The sequence below is a fragment of the Penaeus vannamei genome, chromosome 15, assembly GCF_042767895.1.
Source record: "Penaeus vannamei isolate JL-2024 chromosome 15, ASM4276789v1, whole genome shotgun sequence".
Lineage (NCBI taxonomy): Eukaryota > Metazoa > Arthropoda > Malacostraca > Decapoda > Penaeidae > Penaeus > Penaeus vannamei.
Genome location: NC_091563.1, coordinates 4,263,637 through 4,273,636, shown reverse-complemented (window position 1 = coordinate 4,273,636; position 10,000 = coordinate 4,263,637). Strand labels below are relative to the sequence as shown.

Below are 10,000 nucleotides of genomic sequence, written 5' to 3'. Positions count from 1 at the left end.
GTGTATATATATGTATATATATATATATATATATATATATATATATATATATATATATATATATATATATATATAGAGAGAGAGAGAGAGAGAGAGAGAGAGAGAGAGAGAGAGAGAGAGAGAGACAGAGAGAGAGAGACGCACATACACACACTCATAAATATATAGTAGTACATGAAGTATTGCAATTGCAATTATCAGGGACAATAGAAGTTTAAATACAGTTATCCTCTTATTTATTTGGCAACACGTATGGTTGCTGTGGAGATGAATTTTTCTGGTACATCAAGTAGCAGTAAAAGGCATTTAAACATGAAAAGGTTAATTCACCACAAGTAAACCGTTCCTATAATTTTGTTCATTAGTTCATATAATTTTGTTCATTAGTTCATATAATTTTGTTCATTAGTTCATATAATTTTGTTCATTAGTTCATATAATTTTGTTCATTAGTTCATATAATTTTGTTCATTAGTTTATATAATTTTGTTCATTAGTTCATATAATTTTGTTCATTAGTTCATATAATTTTGTTCATTAGTTCATATAATTTTGTTCATTAGTTCATATAATTTTGTTCATTAGTTCATATAATTTTGTTCACTAGTTCATATAATTTTGTTCATTAGTTCATATGATTTTGTTCATTAGTTCATATAATTTTGTTCATTAGTTTATATAATTTTGTTCATTAGTTCATATAATCTTGTTCATTAGTTCATATAATCTTATTCATTAGTTCATATAATTTTGTTCATTAGTTCATATAATTTTGTTCATTAGTTCATATAATATTGTTCATTAGTTCATATAATTTTGTTCGTTAGTTCATATAATTTTGTTCATTAGTTCATATAATTTTGTGCATTAGTTCATATAATTTTGTTCATTAGTTCATATAATTTTGCTCATTAGTTCATATAATTTTGTTCATTAGTTCACATAATTTTGTTCATTAGTTAATATAATTTTGTTCATTAGTTCATATAATTTTGTTCATTAGTTCATATAATTTTGTTCATTAGTTCCTATAATTTTGTTCATTAGTTCATATAATTTTGTTCATTAGTTCCTACTGTTATTAGATGGGCAAGCGTGTACAATTCTACAGGCTCCTAGAAGTGCCGGTTCGAGTCACAGAAATGTCGTCATACAGAAGAGAAATCAGTGGCATCTACGTAACTAATTCGCTGTAGTTATTCGTCCTCCATTTCTCCTGACGAAACGCTCCGTCACGAAAACTAGCATCGCCATCAATATACCTGCAAGACATAAAGAAATAAAGAGTCAAACCTAACTTCATCTAATAAACCTAACCAAACTAAACCTAACCAAACCAAACCTAATAAACCTTACCTAACCTAATGAACCTAACCTAACCTAACCTAATGAACCTAACCTAACCTAATAAATTTAGCCAAACCTAACCTAACCTAATAAACCTAACCTAACCTAACCTAACCAAACCTAACGAACCAAACCTAACCTAATAAACCTAACCTGATAAACCGACCCAAACCTGATGAACCAAACCAAACCAAACCTAATAAACCTAACCTAACCTTATGAACATAACCAAACCTAACCTAACCAAACCAAACCTAACCAAATGGACCTAACCAAACCTAATAGACCTTCGCACATATAAGGACCATAAGAACTGAATCCGACTTACTACCATTACTTAAGAAACTCCCTTTCATTAAATGTCATAGAACTCTGTGAAGTTAGAAGACTAGGCGAAAAACAGAAGATATTTAATGATGGACATTCTCCTAAACACTTTGAGAGTGGATTTCAAAGCGAGAAGGAAGAAGAAGAAGAAGAAGAAGAAGAAGAAGAAGAAGAAGAAGAAGAAGAAGAAGAAGAAGAAGAAGAAGAAGAAGAAGAAGAAGAAGAGAAGAAGCAGACCCGCCAGTCAAGAAGAAGAAGAGAAGAAGAAGAAGAAGAAGAGAAGAAGCAGACCCGCCAGCCAAGAAGAAGAGAAGAAGAAGAAGAAGAAGAAGAAGAAGAGAAAAAGAAGAAGAAGCAGAAAAGAAGAATAAGAAGAAGCAGAGAAGAAGAAGAAGAAGAAGCAAAGAAGAAGAAGAAGAAGAAGAAGAAGAAGAAGAAGAAGAAGAAGAAGAAGAAGAAGCAGACCCGCCAGCCAAAAAGAAGAAGCAGAGAAGAAGAAGAAGAAGAAGAAGAAGAAGAGAAGAAGCAGATCCGCCAGCCAAGAAGAAGCAGAGAAGAAGAAGAAGAAGAAGAAGAAGAAGAGAAGAAGTAGACCCGCCAGCCAAGAAGAAGAAGAAAAAGAAGAAGAAGAAGAAGAAGAAGAAGAGAAGAAGCAGACCCGCCAGTCAAGAAGAAGAAGAGAAGAAGAAGAAGAAGAAGAGAAGAAGCAGACCCGCCAGTCAAGAAGAAGAAGAGAAGAAGAAGAAGAAGAAGAGAAGAAGCAGACCCGCCAGCCAAGAAGAAGAAGAAGAGAAGAAGAAGCAGAAAAAGAAGAAGAAGAAGAAGTAGACCCGCCAGCCAAGAAGAAGAAGAAGAAGAAGAAGAAGAAGAAGAAGCAGAGAAGAAGAAGAAGAAGAAGAAGAAGGAGCAAAGAAGAAGAAGAAGAAGAAGAAGCAGAAGAAGAAGAAGAAGAAGAAGAAGAAGAAGAAGAAGAAGAAGAAGAAGAAGAAGAGAAGAGAAGAAGCAGACCCGCCAGCCAAGAAGAAGAGAAGAAGAAGAAGAAAAGTAGAAGAAGAAGCAAAGAAGAAGAAGAGAAGAAGCAAAGAAGAAGAAGGAGAAGCAGCAGACCCCGCCATCCATCTACCTCCAGCGTAGAGGCAGAAGACGCCGTAGAAGTCGCCGAGCTCGAGGGGCCTGAGGTCGGCCGAAGTGGGAGAGAGAGACACCGGTTTCCCGAAGCAGAAGGTGCTGTTGGGGGTCTCCTTCTGGAACAGGTGCTGCAGGATCCCGAACTCCTTCAGGCCTCGGATCCTGCGGCGGAAGGAACGGAGGGTCAGCTGAGAACGGAAGATAACTAATTGAAGGGATAATTGATAATTGATGCATGATGACAAGGAAATAGCTGATAACTGATAACATGAATGATAACAAAAAAAAAAAAGCATATCTGATGCATGATAACAAAAAACAAACAGACAAACAAAATGATAACTGATAACATGCATGATAACAAGGAAAGTAGGATCAGCTAAGAACTGAAGATAAATCATTGAAGGAATAATTGATAACTGATGCATGATAACAAGGAAATAGCTGATAACTGATGCATGATAACAAAAAAAAAAAAAAACAACAACTGATAACTGATAACATGCATGATAACAAGGAACGGAGGATCAGCTAAGAACTTGAGATAAATCACTGAAGGAATAACTGATAACTGATGCATGATAACAAGGAAATAGCTGATAACTGATAACTGATGCATGATAACAAAAGCTCGTGAGCTTGCGATTCATCTTACTGACCATATTCTTTAGTGCGAATGTAGGGATATGATCACAAAACTGATCGGTATATCCTATTAAAGAAAAAAGAAGAAGAAAAAAAAGATTTTGAACATGAAAAGGGAAAAATGGATGCAGTTTCAACGTGCAGACCTAACAAAATATTTTAAAAATCTTTTCAGTTTCTCACCAAATTAGGAAACAGACGTGCGCTATTTGGAATGGATCATAAACCGAAAATTCCTTCACCGTCAACATACATAAAGTCGATTTTTGGCTTCAGAGGAGACCCTTTGGGGAATCCTAGAGCAGCTGCAGTGCTGAAGACGCCATCTCGCGTCGAGTACATCCTGCAGTAACCTTCCTAAAAACAAAATGAAAACATAAAGCGTAAAGCCATTAGCAAACATTTTTCTAAGAACCTTCTACGAAATTCTAAATTCTAAATTCTAAATTCTAAAATTAATTCTTAATCTATAATTAATTAATTTATAATTAATTAATATATATTCATAATTATATATTTATGATTAATTAATCATTCTTAGAAATTCTAAAGGGAGGAAGTCTCATCCGAACCACCATGAACCATAACCCAGATTAACAAGGGAAACTGACACACCCGATGAAAAATGTTTATCTGATCGAAACATACAGAAAATACATGACACCGCGATGGATTCTACCGCTTTAGAAAGAGAACGAAAACGAGCTGAATTCCTTACGTTGGTGAAATCGAAATGATAGACCCAGCGTTGGCCGGATGTCGAGGCGATGGGAGCCGTCTTCCCCTCGATCAGTTCGCTCAGTCCTCTGCCAATATTCGCATCGATTCGCGACTTGTCCCGGATTCGTCCCAGGGTAGAGTTCGCCTCCATGCCCTGGGGAGGAGAGGCGGAAGTCGGTGAAAATCGGTTCTTGTCTATTCGTTATCGGTTGTGTTTGTCTACGTCTCCTTCTTTCTCTTTCTTTCTCTCTCTTTATTTCTTTCCATCTCTTTATTTCTTTCTGTATCTCTTTATTTCTTTCTCTCTCTCTTTTTTCATTTCTCTCTTTCTCTTTATTTCTTTCTCTTTCTCTCTCTCTCTCTCTTTTTTTTTTCTCTCTCTCTCTTTCTTTCTTTCTCATATACATATATCTACGTAGAAGTACATGACTCAAGCACATATTATGTATATATAGTTGTTTAGACGGTGGTTGTTATGTTAGTTACTGGAATAACTGGTCCATAGAACGGTGTTTCCTGGACCATTTAATGTGTTTTAATTTGTTTTTGATTTTAATTTAATGTGTTACACGTTGCCTTTCTTATGTCCTCTTTTCCTTTCCTTCTTTATCTCCTTCCCCCCTCTCCTCTCTTCCTCCGCGTCGAAAATCTGCCACTTCTGTCTTATTTCCTCTCCCTTTTCCCCTCTCTACAACTATGTATGTTTGTCAAAAAACTGTTTGTCAAAAACTATGTTTGTCAAAAACTATGTTTGTCAAATAAACTTTGTCAAAAAAAAAAAAAAAAAAAAGTCTAAAAATTGTAGTGCAAGATACAACGAGGTGTTTCTGGTGTAAGGATTTTAAGATTAAATTCTACTGCAACAGCTTATATTACAGACAATAACAATCTTTTTTTAACACATCTAGCATGGCCTTCACCGATAAAACAAATTAATACAAATGAAAAGAGAATACAAAACAAAAACCGAGAAACAAAACACACCCGCAAAGCGACGTCCAGAATCCCGCCCAGAATGATGTATCCGCGAACGTCCACCTCGGCGAACTCCTCGAAGGTGTCGAACGGAAGGACGACCTTCGGCAGGATGAGCATGGCCTTGAGGTTCGAGCGGTAGACAGTGCCGATGATGAGGGTCGCCAGGAGCCACATGCCCGCCACCACGCGCACGGGCACGTCGCGAGGCTCCCAGGGCACGGCTGAGAGAGTCAGGAAGGGAATGTTGAAGCGGGAATGCCGATCAGCGGGATGCAGCGACAGAATCATAATGTGAGATGTGAGAAGACTTTTCTGAGACAAAAAAAAACAACAAAAAACAAAACAAACAAACAAAAATAAAACAAAACAGACGGATGAACCAACAGAATCATAATGTGAGAAATGAGAAGACTTTTCTGAGACAAAAAAAACAACAAAAAACAAAACAAACAAACAAAAATAAAACAAAACAGACGGATGAACCAACGGAATCATAATGTGAGAAAAAAAACAGACGGATGAACCAACAGAATCATAAAGTGAGAAATGAAAAGACATTTCCGAGACTGAAAGACAGATGGATGCAGTGACAGAATCATAATGTGAGAAATGAGAAGACTTTTCTGAGACAAAAACAAACAAACAAACAAACAAAAAAAAAACACAAAAGAAAAGAAGAAGAAGAAGAAGAAGAAAAACAGACGGATGAACCAACGGAATCATAATGTGGGAAATGAGAAGGCTTTTCTGAGACAAAAAAAAAAACAAAAAAAAAAACAGACTGATGAACCAACAGAATCATAATGTGAGAAATGAGAAGACTTTTCTGAGACAAAAACAAAACAAAACAAGCAAAAAAAAAACAAAAACAATCAAACAAACAAAAAAAACAGACGGATGAACCAACGGAATCATAATGTGAGAAGTGAGAAGGCTTTTCCGAGACTTAAAAACAGACGGGTGAAGCAAGAAAATCATAATGTAAATGAGGTAGCTTTTCCAAGATTGAAAAATAGATTGATGAAGCAACAGAATCATAATGTGAGAAATGAGTAGACTTTTCTGAGACAAAAAAAAAAAAAAAAAAAAAAAAAAAAGACGGATGAAGCAACAGAATCACAATATGAGAAAAGAGAAGACTTTTCCAAGACTGAAAGACAGATGGATGAAGCAACGGAGATGGATGAAGCAACAGAATCATAATGTGAGAAATGAGAAGACTTTTCTGAGACAAAAAACAGATGGATGAAGCAACAGAATCATAATGAGACTGATGAGAAGACTGAAAAGCAGATGGATGAAGCAACAGAATCACAATATGAGAAAAGAGAAGAATTTTCCAAGGCTGAAAGACAGATGGATGAAGCAACAGAATCATAAATGAGAAGCAGATAGCTACCACCGATGAAACATGTATGTAGCATTAATAAAAAAAAAGAATAAAAAAAAAACATTACTCAAGTGGCGAGAACTCACACTGGGAAAAGAGGCAGGAAAGTGTCCACAACACAGCGTAGCGCAACTTGGAGGAAACCCTGTTGGCACTTGGCTCAGGAGTGCCATCGTCATAGGTCTCCTCCCTAAGTGGAGATGAAGCATCCTTAATTTACATATTTAGAGACTGAAATAAGATGACTACAAAATTTCTAGTTATCTAGATTTTACTTAGAGATTGAAATAAGAAGACTACAAAATTTCTAATCTAGAATAATTTTTTTTTAACATAAAATGGTTGTACTCTCCTTTCTTCAACCCAACTCTTGGATTGCACTATGAAATTAATTGATATAAATAGCTGACGTTGATCCAGCTCTTCATTTCTTCAATAATTTAATAAACATACATTAATATTAAGAAATCCAGTAATTCAACAGACTAAAAGACAATCGAAGCATATATATATATATATATATATATATATATATATATATATATATATATATATATATATATATATATATATATATATATATTTATATATATATATATATATATATATATATATATATATATATATATATATATATATATATATATATATATATATATATATATATATATATATATATATATATATATACATTTCATATCACTTATAGTTTACCTGACACCAACTCTGGGGCTGAGTTGAACAAGGAACGTTGCTGCACACACTACAAGTGTACTAAGCAGGAACAGCAGCCACATCTGGAAAATTGTTGGCTTAAATAATAGTAAAAAACAGACATATCATATTGTCCAATTTCAGGAGAGAAAAAAAAACTGGCATCTCACCCAGGACTACTTCGATTCGCAGTCTTTTTTAAAAAAATCAAAACAGAGGTGTGGAAAAGAGAGAGAGAGAGAGAGAGAGAGAGAGAGAGAGAGAGAGAGAGAGAGAGAGAGAGAGAGAGAGAGAGAGAGAGAGAGAGAGAGAAAGAAAGAAAGAAAGAAAGAAAGAAAGAAAGAAAGAAAGAAAGAAAGAAAGAGAAAGAGAAAGAGCTAGACTTTGATAAATAGCAATGCATCCTCAATCTTACTTTCTTATGGTATTAGAAAATTAGACCAAACCGATCTGGGTAAAACGGGGTTAAATCTGCGCAATGAAAGGAGATGGTGATACGAAATTTATATCGTGACTTACTCGTCGAATGAAATAACAAGTAACAGCGCATATAGAAAAAGCATTTACCTATTCCTATTCCTCCTTAAAAACACGTGAACTACCCTGTCTTCGCGAACTTACCGTGGGAGTGAACGGCTTGACAAAACCAGCGATGTCAGCCTCAGGAAACGGGCGCTTGAACGTTATACGGTGCTCGTCTACGAAAAGGGTTTCGCTGAAATCCACGGCTTCGTTGCGAATGTGGTTGATGGACATCGGCACCATCGACATGTCTGCCTCCTGGAAAAGATTGAGGGGGGGGGGCGGGGTGTCTTGAGGGCGGTCTGCATCCGGTGGAGTGCGAGAGAGACGATTTTTTTTTTTAAATATTCATTTCAAAGATGCATTAGGTTTTAGCCGTGTGTTGTTGATTTCCTTTTTTTTTTTATTCGATTTTATCTCTGTATGGTTCTTCCGTGTGTTTGTTCGTTTTTGTTTGTTTGTTTGATTTTTTTTTTTCGTATTTTTTATGGTCCTTTCATCATTCACTTTTTCCACATGCTATTTTACCGTTGATTTGTGATTCAGCATGATAAGGCATACCCATTAATAACTATCAAGTTCAGTCCCTGATACTATAGTTCTCTGATATCTATAAGGTGCCCTAGTGCCAATGTTCCTCAGTGCCAATGTTCTCCAGAGCCAAGGCAAAGACTATATACATATATACATTATATTATAATGTATAATATATTATATTATAATGTATAATGTATATTATATAAGTCTTTGGCCAAGGTTCTCTAGTGATGATATTCCCCAGAAATAAAAGATCTGCCTCAATACTCGTCAATTTCTCTGCACATGAAAGAAACTAACTAACTCACACACTCACTCACTAACTAACTAACTCACACACTCACTAACTAACTAACTAACTAACTAGCTCACACACTCACTCACTAACTAACTAACTAACTAACGAACGAACGAACTGACTAACTAACTCACTCACTCACACACTCACTCACTCACTAACTAACTAACGCGACCAAAAACCTCCTTGACAGAGTTGAAACGAACTTACACACCAACAATTGAAAAGAACTTACACACCAACAATAACACAGGAAATAAAAAAGAGACGAGAATAATACCATCTAGTAACCTTTAAGAAACTAGAGAAAAAAAATGAACAACGGAAGAACTTATTTCACGAAAAAAGTGAAATGAAAGACAATCTTAAAAACAGAACAAACCGAAGAACTTATCTCGCGAAAAAAGTGAAAATGAAGGACGATCTTCATCCTCCACAGACGACACCCTCTGTGACTCACCCCGCGATTCAGCTCCCCGATCAAGCCCGAGAAGGAGCCGTTGTCGAGCCTCGCCCCGAAGTCCAGTCCGACAGGCAGGGCTTCCGTGTAACTGGGTGAGGGGAGGAGCATCGGAATGAGTGTATGCGTTGTATGTGTTGTATGTGTGTGTGTGTGTGTGTGTGTGTGTTTGTGTGTGTGTGTGTGTTTGTGTGTGAAGGGAGAGAGAGAGAGAGGGAGGGAGAGAGAGAGAGAGAGAGAGAGAGAGAGAGAGAGAGAGAGAGAGAGAGAGAGAGAGAGAGAGAGAGAGAGAGAGAGAGAGAGAGAGAGAGAGAGTGAGAGTGAGAGAGAGAGCCATAGATAGATGGAGGCAGGTAGATGGATAGATAGAGATGCAGATAGATAGTTAGATTATTATAGATTCATATATATATATATATATATATATATATATATATATATATATATATATATATATATATATATATATATATATATATATGTATGCTATGCACATATAGATAAGCATGCACCCATAAATACAACGACATATATACCCGTACACACACACACACACACAAACACACACACAAAGACAGACACAGATAAACACACACACACGCACACACATACACACAACACACAGTTAAGCATGCACACACACACACACACACACACATGTGCAAGTATGCATGACCGTCCACCGACCAGAATCCAAGTTTCTCTGCCATGATGTCCATGACTTTTCTCATGACTCCCGTGGCCGATGTTGGGGGCTGGTTGATCCTCCATAAGACCCAGGGATCCCACTGTCATGAGAGAGGAAATAGGCAGAAGATATGGAAAAAAATCATGATAATAAAGAAATATTATCAATCAGATGTCCTGGTGGTACGTCCCGGTGGTACGTGTAGAAGGGAAAGGAAATAGAAGATGTGGATAAAAATCATGATAA

The 10,000-nt window shown here is 36.2% G+C and overlaps 1 protein-coding gene across 1 annotated transcript; it reads right to left on the bottom strand.

The window, feature by feature from the left end:
- Positions 1-1,094: 1,094 nt before the first annotated feature.
- Positions 1,095-9,999, bottom strand: LOC138864242 (glutamate receptor ionotropic, kainate 3-like). Its single transcript, XM_070130903.1, has 10 exons — positions 9,754-9,999; positions 9,067-9,157; positions 7,871-8,029; positions 7,250-7,332; positions 6,622-6,725; positions 5,152-5,366; positions 4,166-4,321; positions 3,701-3,804; positions 2,798-2,964; positions 1,095-1,262 (listed from the first exon to the last, which is right to left on the bottom strand). The coding sequence occupies exons 1-10, from the start codon at positions 9,795-9,797 to the stop codon at positions 1,183-1,185; spliced, it is 1,203 nt and encodes a 400-aa protein (XP_069987004.1). The 5' UTR covers positions 9,798-9,999; the 3' UTR covers positions 1,095-1,182.
- Between the last annotated feature and the right edge of the window lies 1 nt (position 10,000).

Bases quoted from the DNA above. Each gene is read 5' to 3' on its own strand.
- LOC138864242 (XM_070130903.1), bottom strand. From the start codon at position 9,797: ATGAGAAAAGTCATGGACATCATGGCAGAGAAACTTGGATTCTG. The intron at 9,158-9,753 runs GTCGGTGGACGG...CCCCTCACCCAG, and splicing joins GCAGAGAAACTTGGATTCTG to TTACACGGAAGCCCTGCCTG. The intron at 3,805-4,165 runs GTAAGGAATTCA...TTTTGTTTTTAG, and splicing joins ATCATTTCGATTTCACCAAC to GAAGGTTACTGCAGGATGTA.